Consider the following 15,970-nt stretch of genomic DNA (forward strand, 5'->3'; position numbering starts at 1 on the left):
AATATCCGGTCAGTAGAAGTCATTTGAAGTTATTTTACAAATTATGGACGCAACTTGTCCGCAGGTGTCGGTTCTCCTTTTACCGCAGACTGGGGCGGGGAATAGAGGACAAAAAAACTTTCCCATTTTCGGCTCCTTGTTAGGAGCTGGAACTCTTCGTTCACTTCAGCTCTCACTGGGTCGTTCGCGAACGACACATCACTAGTGCGTGCGTGTGTGTGCGTGCGTGTTTAAGTGTGTGTGCGTGCGTGTGCGCGTGCCCGTGCGTGTGTGTGTGTGTGTTTTGGGGTGCGAAAGAACAAGATGGCTGTAGCGAGAGACGAGAAAACTTTTCTCGCTCTCATCTTTTTTCACGCAAATACGATGATTTGTTTTCTTCTATAGTGTTTGTAGAAGAAACCAAGAACAAATTTAAGCTTTATAAGGCACGTTTTTTTGTGTTTCTTTTTTTTGGGAGGGCGCGACGTGAGCCATTTTAGAGGCTAAGCTAGTCGGAAGGATTTTTGGGGCAACGACGTCGAGTTAGGAGCCCATCAAATCAAGGAATAACTAACTTTACCCCTTTACAATTTTTTTAAGTATATCTGGTTTCACATTTGTGTCTTTTTGTAAATTTTCATTTGGGGGAGGTGTAATATTCCAACTGTTAAATTTATCCGTGAAGTGTGATCGTTTGGATTAAAAAAGTAGTCCGGTCACCATGAGCTCATCTCGGGTAAAACCCCAGCAGGTCGCTCGCTTGACGCACTCATCCGAGACGAGAGAAGGTATCGAAATGGAGAACATCAAGCAGCGGTGTCAGGATTCGGTGGCGGTCGGGGGAATCGTCGCTGGTACCCCGTCGCCGCCATCCAGACAAGCCTGGAGCCGAGACAACCCGGGTTTCGAGCCCGGCGACGAGATCATGAGAGCGGACTGGCCTCCAGCCAGCCCCGGGAGGAGGTCGGCGTCCACGGCCTCCAGCAACAGCAGCTCCAGCAGTGCTCTGGGCAGCTACAACGCTGGCGGTGGAGGAGGAGGCCCCCACATCCACGATGGAGGATCTTACCCGAGCCTGAGTGGAGATGAGGGGCAGCGGGGCAGGCGTGAGAACAGCAGCTGCATGAAGCACATACTACAAAAAATTAGAAGTAAGACGCTCTTCTTTCTCTCAACACCTCACGTTCATTCTAAAATCTGAGTTTGGTGACATGATTTATTCGTTTGTCGAAAAAACTGTATTCATCGGACAAATAATAGCAAACACAACATTCCCAAGAGGGACTTTGACAAAAAAAAAATTATTTTCCCTCCTTCGTTGCAGTTCTGTGGGGTACGGAGTTGATGGCGGACAACAACAGCAGTCGAGAACGTTACCTGTGTAACGTTTTGAGAGAGATGCTGACTTACATGGCCTTCCTCATCACCGTTTGCATCTGTAAGTAATCAATTTAAACTTGAAATTTCAACGGTGACCTAGAAAAGTGAACAAAAATCAGCCTTAACGAGTTGAGCAGGCGGAATAACAGGGCACAGGGATTAAATTACGCAGCGGGCCAGAAAATTTAGAGCATATGCCTCTCTAGTATACCGAATGGTCACGGTTACATTTTGCTCTTTTCTTTTTTTGTTGCTTCAGTAAAAAAAACTGGCAGTTTGTGGTTATGGGTGGTTCGGGAAAAAGTTTCCTGGCACATAATACGATACAGAGCAGAAGAAGCTGCTCTTCTTATTATCGACTTCCGGTGAGGGGCCACTGTGCTCCCTCATTTAACTCGTTCACTGCCATTCACAAATTTATTCTGGAATTGAATATATGACATGGAGCGCCATTCCTGAATTCGTTTGGGTTTTGTTTTTTTTTTTTCTTGCTTGGGTGCCCTTAAATCACTGGCCATGCCCTCTGGCAATGTTTTTCCCTTCCACAAGGGGGCAGCATTTCCCTTTTTTTCCAATGTTAGTGCTTCGTTCCAGCTTCAGCTGTTGTGAAAGTGCTATATAAACTAATATGTATGTATCACAATGTATTTTGGACAGCCTCCCTCATTTTAAATTCATATAACTTCAGACCCATATTATTTGGGACTTATTTCTTTTTTTCTAATGAAAGAAGAGAGTATAAGTTTTTTTTACGCTGCATTGAATGTTTATGTAGTCTTAAAATTCAATATTCTGGGGGTCCTGGAATTCGAGTGACAATGACAAAAACCCTGACACTGCAGTGAACACATTTTTGCACGTCTGGCAGTGAATGAGTTAATTAAAAAATACATAGTATCGGTCCATGACTGTTTTATTCTATGTTAAAAAACTCTACATATATACATTTTATATTTCACATATTTGTGTGTGTGAAATTGTGTTCAGTGACGTATGGGATGGTGAGCACCAACATGTATTACTACACCAAAGTCATGTCCCAGCTTTTCCTGGACACCCCCATTACCATTGGAGAGGCAGCCACATTTAGGAGCCTTTCAACTATGGAGGACTTCTGGAAGGTATATTGCAGCATGCTGTTATCACAACAATAACACAAACTGCTATTAGCATAGTTGGGTAAAGTATTACCTAAGGACCTGGTTTATTCATTTATTTTTATTATTATTATTATTAATTTATCTCACTGTGTCGTTGTTTAACGACTCATTCGGCAGTCATCATGTCTCCTCATCCTTCTAGTTCACAGAAGGGCCTTTCCTCAACGGTATGTACTGGGAAGTATGGTACAACAACAAGACCCTGCCCGAGAACAAAACTCTCATCTTCTACGAGAACCTCCTCCTTGGGGTTCCGCGCCTCCGACAAGTCAAAGTCCGCAATGAGTCGTGTAGCGTCCATGAAGATCTGCGCGATCAAGTCCGTGACTGCTACGATGCCTACTCGCGAGCCAACGAGGACACCGCCCCCTTTGGGCCCGGGAACGGAACTGCATGGACGTACGTGACGGAGAACGGCGCTAACGGGAGTAGCCATTGGGGTCGCGTGTCCAAGTATGGCGGCGGGGGATACTACCAAGACTTGTCCCTGACGAAGGAGAAGTCGGCGGTCCAGCTGCGCTTCCTCAAAAACCACCTGTGGCTCGATCGAGGCACTCGAGCTGTTTTCCTCGACTTTGCTGTCTACAACGGTAACATCAACCTCTTCTGCATTGTCAGGTGAGAATTGCCTGCATAAGGACACACTCTTGTTATATTTGTAAAACGTAACCCTTGTGTATTAGTCGTTTAGCATTTGTTGCATGATCTTAAATTTGCAGAATTTTTTGGGGGGTTGGGTGGAATATTCTCTGTTATTAACTTTAAAAAGTCCCTAAGGTGCCGAGATGGCACCATAAAATGATCGGTGGTGTCATGGAATAATAATTCAATTGAGTGACACATCAAAAGTGACACATCATGTCTGTTTCATGTTTTAGAATGTTCAGAAAGAGTTAACTTTAGCCTGGGTTGTTCACGGAAGTTCTGTCGAGATCAGTGTGAAACAATATTTAAAGGCAAAGCTGGCATTTTTTTCAGAAAGGCATTATGAGGAATGTTTTATTTGTTTTTTAATTATATGTATTTACATTTAGGAACAATGGATTTTAGTGACCCAAAAAGATGGTTACTCATGAAAATTTCAATTATGGCTTTGATTAAAAAGCTCTTTATTTCAAATTACAACCACACATTATTCAGTTTATGGAAGACTATTCACATGGGTTTCAGCTATTTCTGTCAATTTTTAGTCAATTTATGGCTTTCCCAAGATGTGTTCCAAATAATAATACAGTAAAGTCTCGTTATATCGATATTCAAGGGAGTCCGAAAAAATATCGATATAACCGAGACTATCGATATATCCGACCCTGTTTGCATGTAATTTTCTCCGTGCGTGCATAGAAATAGTATCGATATAACCGGGACTATCGATATATCCGATATCGATATAACGAGACTTTACTGTAATACATTTCATTTATAAGCGCCTTTCAAAAACTCCCAAGGACACTTTACAGCCGCATATTTCTTTTGTCCAGCATTTCGTTGCAAGCAAACCTGTACTCGTCTGACAAAGTTGTCAATCACTTTTACACACTCCTCTTTTGGGATGGCTCTTATTTTTGCTGTGATGGCAGTTTTCATTTCTTCAATTTTGATGGAAAGTTCCGCCAATGGAAACACTTACGAAACTGAATCTGTACACTCTGGTATGATTTTGTCGCAAAATTGGTCTTCAGGGAGAATATCTTCTGCTGATTTGTCCAAGACATTTTTGGTGCAACGATAGCTGCAAACGATCATCCATGCGTTCACCTTTCACGTCCTGCAACGTAAAATACATTCGTTAAAAAAAGTGTTTTTTTATCGAATAAAATATGGGTACGCATCTTTTTGGGTCACCCTGTATGATTAAAACATACACTGTGCAGATGATAGCGCTAAATAAAGAATAATAGAATACCAATAATGCCAATACCTTCAGTAGATGTCATTCCAAACACGTTTTATTATTCTTTCAAGGAAAGGAGTTAAAAACTAACTCAAGTAATTCAATACTGTACATCAATACACAAATAGTTAATCGGTTATTAAATTATTTGTTTGATTAATGAATAAAAAATGCTGCACAAGCTATCTTAACAATTCCGACAACATATGTCGGACTTGAGTAATTGGTGCAATCTGCAAACGTCAACCGAACCCTTCATTCATAACGTTTGTCAGGTTGTTGGTGGAGTTCCCGGCGACTGGCGGCGTGGTGACGTCCTGGCAATTCCAGACGGTGCGTCTGATTCGATATGTGTCCAGCTGGGATTACTTTGTGGGACTGTGCGAGGTCATCTTCTGCCTCTTCATCGTCTACTACGTGGTGGAGGAGGTGCTGGAGATCCACATCCACCGCCTGCATTACTTCAGGAACCTGTGGAACTGTCTGGACGTGTTCATCATCACTGTAGGTATCCACTAATGCTATCGCTATTAGCCCTCAAATGGCGGCACCTAAGACTAATGCATATTTTTTTTGTGTGGGTGAAGAAATCACATTGTAAAAGTCAATTCATTGTCACCATTTTCATACAATGCCAAGAGCTAGCTTTTAATATTATTTGAACCCCATTGCTAACCAAAATAGCAGCACTCAAACAGTCTCTGAGTCGAATCTGCACGCAATTACCATTTTTTCCACAGCAAAACGCACACTGGCAAAGGATCCTCAATGAATGGTCTATTTTGTCTTTTTTTTTTCATACATCGGGCGCACCACGTTATAAGATGCAATCTACAATGCATCCATTAGATGGAGCTACGCTCAAGGAAATGCCAACAGAATATGTGTTGCACACAGTGTCAAAGTCAAGGCCCGGGGGCCAACCTCGCCCGCCACATCATTGTATTCGGCCCGCAAAAGCAAATCTAGCATGTTAAGTTCCATGATGCTTGCTAAAGCTCAAATGAAAATTTAAAATAGTCAAAAGTAAACCACACTTACAGCCATTATTTTTGACTTCAAATTTGAAAACTAGTTATTCCTTAATTTGTTGTGCAGTCTATATGTGATATGTGGGTGGGATAAAAAAAATCTAATGGCTTCACCAAATTCATAACGGCCCCTGAGAGGAAACCATAACTACAATGTGACCCGCTGCAAAAAAATGACTTTGATGTAGCCTATTGAATAAAGTTCACTTCCCACTCTGTCGCTAACCAAAACAGCAGCACAAATTTCTGGTCTGATGACGAGGATACCGCAATGCATCACTAGTCACACCAAGACCCTACTTAAAGAAATACAGTAAAGTCTCGTTATATCGATATTCAAGGGAGTCCGAAAAAATATTGATATAACCGGGACTATCGATATATCCGATATCGATATAACGAGACTTTACTGTACCAAAATTTGACTCATTTTGACAGACCGCTTGGCACCATCGCAAGGTGTTGTGAATTTTGTGTTTGTGACTTCCTGTTTGCAGCTGAGCGTGGTGGCCATCATCATGAATATCACACGGACGGCCGCGGTCAGCCATCTCCTCAAGAACCTGCTGGAGAATTACAGCACTCATCCCACGTTCGAGCCTCTGGCCAACCTGCAGCTTCAGTTCAACAATGTGGTGGCGGTCATCGTCTTCTTTTCCTGGGTTAAGGTACATATGTAATATTTTTCTTTATTAATACTATTTTCTTTATTAATATTTTTCTTCTTGACTTGAATAAAAAGCCACAAGCTCTTTACCTCCACTAAGGACTTTTTTCCTTGTTTTATATTATCAAGCTGTTTTCTGTGTTGTTGGACAAGAGTTTTTTTAAGCGAGTAAAGAACTAACAGAAGAATACATTTTAAAAACTCATTCACTGCCAGATGATGTGCAAAAATGTGTCTACTCCAGTGCCAGGGTTTCTGTCATTTCCACTCAAAATGCAGGACCCACTGAATATTGAATTTTAGGATGACATAAACATTCAATACATCATTAGAAACCTGAGATTCTTCTTTCATCAGAAAAAAGGAGTTAATTCCTAAATTATATGGGTCTGGACATATATGAGCTTGTCTGCGACTGTCCAAAATATAATACAATACATTCATATTGGTTGGATTGGATTTGCCTTTATTATTCTGGAGAAACTTAATTCATATAATAATAATAATAATAATAATAATAATAATAAATAATAATAATAATAATACATTTCATTTATAAGCGCCTTTCAGAACTCTCAAGGACACTTTACAGTCACAGGATATTTTTTTCTGCGGGTGAGCAGCGGCAGCTACGCGCGGCAGCTACGCGCGCCAGCGTTCACTCAACCCGGCACTAACATAAAGTGAAAAAAAAAAAAAACTAAATAAATAATATGACAACACAAAGACACAGAGTTATTCGTTCTTCAGCTTTCTGTACTCTTTGTGACATCAAGCAGTTCTTGATGATAGATGAGAGGATCAAAGCATCATATTCAACAGTTGATCAAGGACGTCATGGTTGAATGTGCACGTCTACTACAAGCTAAATGCTGAAAGAAAACACGAAGCTGAAGCTATTACATAGCGCTCTAACAACAGCTGAAGCTGGAACAAAGCACTAACATTGAAAAAAGAGAAATTCTGCCCCTTTGTGGTAGGGAAAAACCACTGCCAGAGGCCATGCCCAGCGCTTCATTGCCACGCAAACAAGAAAAAAAAACCCAAACAAATTCGATAATGGCGCTCTACGTCATATCTTCAATTCCCGAATAAATTGGTGAATGGCAGTGAATGAGTTCATCTTTTTTTCTTTTTAATCGCTTGACAGCACTCATCATAATTCCCTTCCCAGCTCTTCAAGTTTATCAACTTCAACAAGACCATGAGCCAGCTGACGGGGACCATGTCTCGCTGTGCCAAGGACCTGGTTGGTTTTGCCATCATGTTCTTCATCATCTTCCTGGCATACGCCCAGCTGGCATATCTGCTCTTTGGAACTCAAGTCAACGACTTCAGCACCTTCCAGGCCAGCATGTAAGATGAGCAATACTTTCAAGGCTGTGCATTTTCCACCATAATTCGCTCGAGTGATTCTGCGACACTCGAGCAAAAGACCCATTTGTACCCAGCAACACCGCAGCAATGCCAACATTTTCTATAACATCTGATATCACTGCGTACCTGGCAAGAGTTTCCTCTAATTTATGGCTGCTGCCTTTTTAGATGCCCCATCTGACTGAATCATCAAGTGTTTATTTGGTCACTTAAGTGAAAATGCAACCATTTAACCCCCAGAAAGACAAAACAAGGAATCTGGGGGCATTTAATAAACAAAAATAAATAATGATGAGCTCATTCACTGCCATTCACAAATTTATTCGAGAATTGAAAATATGACGTAGAGCACAATTTGCGAATTTGTTCTTTTTTTTCTCCTTGTTTTGGTGCTGATTAAGTGCTAGCCACGGTCTCTGGCAATGTTTTTTTTTTCCCTTTCAAGGGGCAGCATTTCCCTTTTTTTTTCTAATTTTAGCACTTCAGCTGTTGTGAAAGCGCTATATAAATCAATATGTAGGTATTTCATTGTATTTTAGACAGGCACCCTCATTTCAAGCTCGTAACTCCAGACCCATATAATTTAGGAATGAACTGTTTTTTCTGATGAAAGAAGAGTCTAAGGTTTCTTTGAATGTTTGTGTCGTCCTATTGTGTACTCACTATTCTGTGGGTCCTGAAATTCAAATTACAATGACAAAAACCCTGGCACTGGAGTGGACATATCTTTGCACATCTTTGGCTGGCAGTGAATGAGTTAATTAACTCAATAGCCAATTAATTATGTAATAAATTAATTAGTTAGTTAGTTAAAAGATGTAAATAAATATAAAGGCCGTGTGTCATTGACAAATCAAAGCCTCACCTCAAATCAGAAAATTGTCCCATCACCGTTCAAACGCCATTACCCATTTCATCTCTGTTGCTAACCAAAACAGCTGCACTCTGGTCACAATTGTATGCAGATACATTGAAATAACATATATTTAATTAAAATCTTGCCCCACCGTTTTTTAAAAAATAGTTTTACTCAATTCCGCATCATCCTGGGAGACTTTGAGTTCTCCGAGATCGAGGAGGCCAACCCGGTGCTGGGGCCCGTCTACTTCACCACCTTTGTCTTCTTCATCTTCTTCATCCTCATGGTGAGCGCGCACTTGTGAAACCAATTAATATGTTTGCCATCTGCTGATGTGTGGTTCCCCTCAATAGAACATGTTCTTGGCCATCATCAATGACACGTACTCCGAGGTCAAGGCGGACATGTCCCAGCAGAGGTGTGATATGGAGATGAGTGACCTCATCAAGAAGGTAAAGAGGTCTCTTTGTAATTTTCTTTTCAAAGTAAACAAACGTACGACTTAAAAAGTGCTCCCGTCAAGGGTTGTGACAAAGCCTTGATGAAGCTCAGGTTGAAGAAGACAGCGGTGGATGACATTTCGGATGGTTTACGTCGAGCCGGAGGCAAGCTCAGTTTGGATGAACTCAGGGAGCATTTAAAGGGGTGAGTTTGTGAGCTTCATAATGAGATAAAAGATGCAAAAAATATTTAAAATTATGAGGGGAAAAAAGATTACATTCTGATCATTGAAATTTTTATTTGATACAAAATGTCATGCATTTCTCGGAGAGACCACAAGATGGCAGTAAACGACAACTTGTCGATTCTAAACTTCAATAACAGGTTCCTGCTTCAAAATAAACGTATCTTTTTTGTTTTGTTCAAAACCAGCAAATAATTTTGCCCGGAGATTTTTGTGTCTTATGTGCATTTGTTGTCGGTGTTGTTTTGGCACAGGAAGGGCCACACGGATGCTGAAATCCAGGCCATCTTTGCCAAGTACGACCACGACGGTGACCAGGAGCTGACGGAACACGACCACCAGCAGATGAGAGACGACTTGGAGAAGGAGCGAGTTAGTACAAAGATTTGTTCTTCTGATTTGATGACTATTAATCTCAAAAGGACTCTTCTTGGAGTACTATTTGGATTGGATTGGATTTGCCTTTATTAGTCTCACAGTGGAGAAATTTACATTTCACAGCAGCAAAGTGATGAAAGGAATGAAACTTGGGAGTTTTGAAAGGAAATTAAATGTATTATGTATTATATTATGACTTCACGCAAAAAAAAAAATAATCAATTTTAACTCATTCACTGCCATTCATGGATTTATTTGGGAATTGAAAATATGATGTAGAGCGACATTCCCGAATTTGTTGGGCTTTGTTTTTTCATGCTTGGCTGCCTATAAAGCGCGGGCCATGGACTATGGCAATGTTTTTTCCTTTCCACAAGGGAGCAGCATTTCCTTTTTTTCCATGCTAGCACTTTTTCCAGCTTCAGCTGTTGTTAAAGTGCTATATAAACTAATATGTATGTATTGCATTGTATTTTGGACAGCCGCCCTCATTTCAAGCTCCTATAACTCTAGACCCATATCATTTAGGAATTAACTCTTTGTTGTAATGAGAAAATGAATAAAGAGAGTAAGGTTTCTTACGCAGAATTGAATGTTTATGTAGTCCCAAAACTCAATAAATATACTGTACTGTGGGTCCTGGAATTCAAGTGACAATGACAAAAACCTTGGCACTGGAGTGGACACATTTGTGCACATGTCTGGCAGTGAATGAGTTAATGGTACTTTTACATTTATTTGCATTTCGGGCAAAAAATAAGATATTGTTTAATACTACAAATCAACAGATTTGTTTTAAATTCCAAGTAAAAAGGTTGCTTTTATCTTACTAAAAATTAACATATTCCAATCAAGTTTTAATTGAACTTAAATATTGCGAGAGAAAAAAATCCAAATCAGAAAGCCTTTAATAGTCCCACAACGGCGAAATTTGCCCCAAAAAATATGTATTCTGAACAAAGTAAAAATTAGATTCAATATATATTTATTTTTCTGAACCAGCAAATAAATGTTATTTTCAGATAAAACCACATTTACGATTAAAGTATTTGTGAGTTTCATTTATTTATTTATCCATCCATCTCTACCACTTATTCTCATTCGGGTCGCCGGGGTTGCTGGAGCCTATCTTCGGGCACTAGGCGGGTGCACCTTGAATTGGTTGCCAGCCAACCACAGGGCACACAGACATACAACAGCCACTCTCACACTCACACCTACGGATTTATTTGTTTATTTGTTTATTTGTGTATTTATTTACTTATTGTTGACCAAAAAAACATCATTTTTTTACACACATTTGTATTAAAATAAACAAATTGAAAAATGACCCCAAATATGTTTGCAGGAGGATTTGGATCTGGAGCGCAACTCCCTAACGCGAGCGTGCAGTGGGCGCAGCGTTCCGCCACGCGGCCAGGACGACTCGGAGGAGGACGACGACGAGGACAGCGGGCACAGCTCGCGGCGCCGCGGCAGCAGCTCGGGCGGCGTCTCTTATGAGGAGTTTCAAGTGTATGGCGCGCTCCGAGCCGACCATGGTGTTCGTTTTCTTTTTTTTTTTTTAACATTCGCGTTGTCATTTTTTTAGGCTGGTGAGACGCGTGGACAGGATGGAGCACTCCATCGGAAGCATCGTGTCCAAGATCGACGCCGTCATCGTCAAGCTGGAGGCCATGGAGAGGGTCACCGTCAAGAGGAGGGATGTGTTGGGAAGGCTCTTCGAAGGAGCCATGGAGGTATCTTTGAAACACAAAAAAACTATGTCGGGCAAGTAGAGCATGGAAAAACAAATAGATCAATCAAGACAACCAACCCTGAACCTTTGAAACTCCCAGTCCTTGTTTTAAACCATAATTTGAAACCTTCACCCTAACATGTTTTTAGCCTGAAAAAAAGAAACGTTTTTGACCCGGGAAAACAAAATACAGTGAGACCTCAACTTACAAACTTAATTGGTTCCCAGACAGAGTGTGTAAAAAAAAATTCCCATAGGAAACCATTAAAATGGGAATAATCCGTTCCCGGGTTTCCATAAAATATACTTTTCAACTAAATAAGCCTTAAAACTACACACAACATACCTTATTCTATGTATAATAAATGTGCTATTCTATTGTAATGAAAGAAATACACTGTATTGTATCATAAAGTCACTTTATTTACATTTGTGATGGTAATTTATGGCTTGATGGAATGGCGTTAGAGGCCGTAGGTCAAAGGGAATTGCTCTTTGGAAAGAGAGGCACGTTACATGAGGACTGTAATTAGAGAAATAAACTGTGCTGTAAAATAAAGTTTTATTTACCTTTTTGATAGTCGTTGATGGCTTATGGAATGAGCGTCACCTTCCATAAGGACTGTTGGTAACTTAACCTCTGGTGCTGTTCGGTCGTGTGCTTCCGCCGAAGATCACTCCCCCAGCCGTGGTGGGTGTGTATTATGAAAATAGTGCTTATTATAAGGTTTAATTTTCATAAATTTGACGTTTGTAAGACGAAAAGTTTGTAAGTTAAGGTGTTTGTAAGTTGAGGTCTCACTGTACATTTTTGGCTCGAAAAAAAAAAAACTACCAAAGCTTTTTTGACCCGAAAAAAAACAACCATGTATATATAGTAAGGCATTTTTGGCTGAGAAAAAAATGACCATATATAGCGGGGGTCGGGAACCTATGGCTCGCGAGTCATATATGGCTCTTTTGACGATTGCATATGGCTCGCCGATAAAACTAAATACATATTCTGGTATTTTTCGCCATTCATTTCCTGTTGGGGCTGCAGTTGGCGGAAAGCGCCTTTTTGATTGGATGATGCTGGCCGTCATGTTGAAACAGGTAAACGGCCCTTTTATGAGCCCAACGAGTGCACTTCAGCTTGAATGCACCGGAGCATTCGCCTTTGAGGAGAGAAAAGGTTCTGATTCTAAATTGCAATGAAACAATACCATCGATGAAACAGTCGAATGTCAGTGACATTTTAACAAGCCCCATGTTAAACGTTAGCATCGACATACTTCTGCGAGAAGTCGATTGCAGATAGCAAGTGTGGAAGCTTATGAGCCGTGTGCAGGCTAGCTAGCAGTAACTTCGCCTCTGGACCGGCAAGTTGAATTTCATTCCGATCGTTTGCCTCGATTTTTACCAATCACGAGGAATGGAAAACCATTCATGTTAACGATGAGTACTATCACAAAGTTATTTTAAATAATACATTCTGACATTTTGTTGTGCGTTTGTATGTGCACGCACGCCCGTGTGTGTGTGTGAGCGCGGCTCTCACTGAAAAACATTTCTAAATATTTTACTTTTATGGCTCTCTTAGTCAAAAAGGTTCCCGAGCCCTGATATATAGTAAGTCATTTTTAGCTGAAAAAAAAAAACCAACCATGTATAACAAGGCGTTTTTCACCCAGAAAAAAAACGACAATTTATAATAAGGCGTTTTTAGCAAGAAAAAAACAACCATGTATATATAGTAAGGTGTTTTCATTCGGAAAAAAAACGACCATGTATAATAAGCCGTTTTTAGCCCAAAAAAACGATGATGTATTATAAGCCGTTTTTAGCCGAAAAAATACGACCATGTATAATAAGGCATTTTTAGCGAGAGAAAAAAAACATGTAAAGTAAGGCATTTTTAGCACGAAAAAAACGCCCATGTATAGTAAGCCGTTTATAGCCCAAAAAAAACGACGATGTATAGGAAGGCGTTTTTAGCCCGAAAAAACAACCATGTATAATAAGGCGTTTTTAGCCCCCCAAAAAACGGCGACGTATAGAAAGGCATTTTTAGCCAAAGAAAACGACGATGTATCATAAGCCGTTGTCAGCCATAAAAAATACGATAATGTACAATAAGGCGTTTTTAAGCACGAAAAAAAAACGAGCATGTAAAATAAGGTGTTGAAGACTCAAAAATAACAACCATGTATAGTAAGGCGTTTTTGTACAAATAAAAAGACCATGTATAGTAAGCCGTTTTTAGCTGAAAAAACTCGGAAATAACGACCATGTATAGCAGGGGTCGGGAACCTTTTTGACGAAGAAAGCCATAAAAGTAAAATATTTAGAAATGTTTTACAGTGAGAGCCACAACACGTCAGCCCGCGCACAAACACACACACGCACACAGCACATAGTCGAAGCCTCTTAACCTAATTTTTAAATTTGTATCCCTAGCCCAATTTTAATATCATCCATCGAAAGCCTCATCGAAGTTTCGAACCCTAATTCGAACGGGAACCATACCTCGAAACCATAATGAGCAGGAATTCACCAGAATCACAAGCACACCCGACTTTAGCGCATTCTTCAGGACTACAACGTGTAAAAATTTCTCTCTCATGCTAGGAGGAGCGCGGCAGCGGCGGCGGTCGGGAGGTCGACGCCCACAGCGAGCGGGAGCGTCTGGTGAGAGAGGAGCTGGAGCGCTGGGAGTCGGACGACGTCTCCTCTGTGGTTGGTCACCCTCAGACCGGCACGGCCACGTCGCGGACCCGCCCCCGCTCCCCTTCCTCGCTGTCCGTGGACACCGCGGATGGCAACGGGAGCATTCAAGTGTAATGGCTGAATTTGCCTCCCGTGATGCACGGACGGTACAAAATTGATGAGAGACACGTATGAAGGACCACCATGATGAAAAAAAATTCTCGTTGCAATACAATTTATCTTAAAGGACAACCGACGTCACTTTTTTGTTTTTTAACTGACATCAGAAAAACGTTTTATAGCATCTAAAATACCCAAAACACGCAGGCTGATATTTTTAGTCAAATGCAAAACACCAATAAAAATGACTTAAAGTGTCCAAAATCTGCAAAAAATTGAGCTGCGAATTGGGCATTTTCAGAAAGTCCCGCCCCCAGTTCGTGACGTCACGCCAAGACATCTTGCATTGCTGAAGAATCCAAACAATGGCTTCAGATTTGAAGAATATGCTTTCTTGTTACACATCCAGTTATGAATATGATTCAAATAGTTCTGAAGAGGAAAGCATACATGTTTGCAATCGATTAAAGAATTATATGTGCCATTTTGAGGCAACATTGGGGGAAAATCTCTCACCCAAAAAAAAGAGGCACAAAATGGCGACCTCCAGTGGCCACCTCCGCCTCCACAGGCTGATAAATTCCTTATATGGAGCTTGGACACCCTCTTCTGGCGGCTTTTGGCGGCAACACGGTTCTCAGACCAAACATGTACAGCAAAATACATTGACGTGATGGAAGGACTGCTACAATGTCTCTTTTTTCGGTCAGGGGGCGGTCCTTTCGTGACGTCACGTACGGACTCGTCACCAACTCAAAAACAAGACTTCCTGAATATTCAGAGCGAGTCTTAAAACGTAAAATATAGCTATATGCGGTGGAATCTTATTAAAATACGCCCAGTAGAAGTCATTTGAAGTGATTTTTCAAATTATGGACGCAACTTGTCCGTAGATGTCGGTTGTCGGTTGTTAAAGGACAACCGACGCTGCCTGACGTGACGTCACGTTTAGAATGCCACTGACAGAGAAAGCGACACACAATGCATTTTGGGTACTTTGTCTGGTCTGAAAACATCGTGTTGATCCGTGTTGATGGCGAAATTAGAAGGAAAACACAAATAATGAGATGGTGAATCATTGTGTGTTGCACCAAGACTACTATTTGATACTAGTTGACACAAATTCCCAGCAGACAAATCAGCCCATTTCCAACGGAGCTTGGGCACCAGCTTGTGCATTTTCTGGGACGCTACATTAGAGTCGTGACGGCTCGAATTGATACGGAAGGACTTCTTTAATTGATTGCAAACATGTTTGCTTTCCTCTTCAGAACTATTTGAATCATATTCATAACTGGATGAGTAACAAGAAAGCATCTTCTCCCAATCTGAAGCCATTGTTTTGATTCGAGAGCAAGGAAAGACGTCCTGGCGGGATGTCGAACAAGGGGGGCGGGACCTTCTGAAACTCGCCATTTCCGATGTCATTTTGAAGTAGTTTTGGGACACTTTTGATGTAGTTTTGAGACACTAAAAATATCAGCCTGCGTGTTTTGGGTATTTTAGATGCTATAAAAAAAGGAAACAAAAAATGGTGTCGGTTATCCTTTAAGTCTTATATTAAAACAAAACATAAAATGCAACTTTTTTATACTACGTTTTTCATTGTATGACAAAAATCAAGACTCTATCCTCGAATTTGTACAAGCTTATTCTACTCCTTTGTATTTTTATTGAACTTTATTTTTCTTTGCAGTTTTGTTTTGCACACATCTTACATTCCGTTCTGTTTGAACAGAAACCCGGTTTGCACCTTTTTTTTCCTCGTTCACTTTGTCGATTTTAATTCACAGTATTTGCGTTAAGCATCCGTGTTTGAATTATTACCAATGTAATGCGCGCACACACTAAATATATTGAAACAAACTTCTATTTGGAGTGCAAATAGTGTTCATGGGAAACCCATGCGTTTATATTTTATCCTGTGCCTTAATATTTTCTTATCTGCCTTTTTACAAAAAAAGTCAAATAAAAGTGCCATCAAAATAGTAGTTATTGAGAGCTTTTTTGAGGG

At 40.6% G+C, this 15,970-nt stretch overlaps 1 protein-coding gene across 1 annotated transcript; it reads left to right on the plus strand.

The window, feature by feature from the left end:
- The first annotated feature begins 207 nt into the window (after positions 1-207).
- Positions 208-15,944, plus strand: pkd2 (polycystic kidney disease 2). Its single transcript, XM_089006592.1, has 14 exons — positions 208-1,130; positions 1,304-1,417; positions 2,347-2,480; positions 2,662-3,137; positions 4,689-4,917; positions 5,942-6,112; positions 7,286-7,467; positions 8,513-8,633; positions 8,701-8,799; positions 8,871-8,992; positions 9,287-9,404; positions 10,759-10,925; positions 11,002-11,149; positions 13,759-15,944. The coding sequence occupies exons 1-14, from the start codon at positions 701-703 to the stop codon at positions 13,969-13,971; spliced, it is 2,724 nt and encodes a 907-aa protein (XP_088862718.1). The 5' UTR covers positions 208-700; the 3' UTR covers positions 13,972-15,944.
- Positions 15,945-15,970: the final 26 nt, after the last annotated feature.

Source organism: Hippocampus bargibanti, linkage group LG10 (genome assembly GCF_051943395.1).
Source record: "Hippocampus bargibanti isolate YZ-2025 linkage group LG10, ASM5194339v1, whole genome shotgun sequence".
Taxonomy (NCBI): Eukaryota; Metazoa; Chordata; class Actinopteri; order Syngnathiformes; family Syngnathidae; genus Hippocampus; species Hippocampus bargibanti.

Bases quoted from the DNA above. Each gene is read 5' to 3' on its own strand.
- pkd2 (XM_089006592.1), top strand. From the start codon at position 701: ATGAGCTCATCTCGGGTAAAACCCCAGCAGGTCGCTCGCTTGACGCAC. The intron at 3,138-4,688 runs GTGAGAATTGCC...AACGTTTGTCAG, and splicing joins AACCTCTTCTGCATTGTCAG to GTTGTTGGTGGAGTTCCCGG. The intron at 8,993-9,286 runs GTGAGTTTGTGA...GTTTTGGCACAG, and splicing joins CTCAGGGAGCATTTAAAGGG to GAAGGGCCACACGGATGCTG.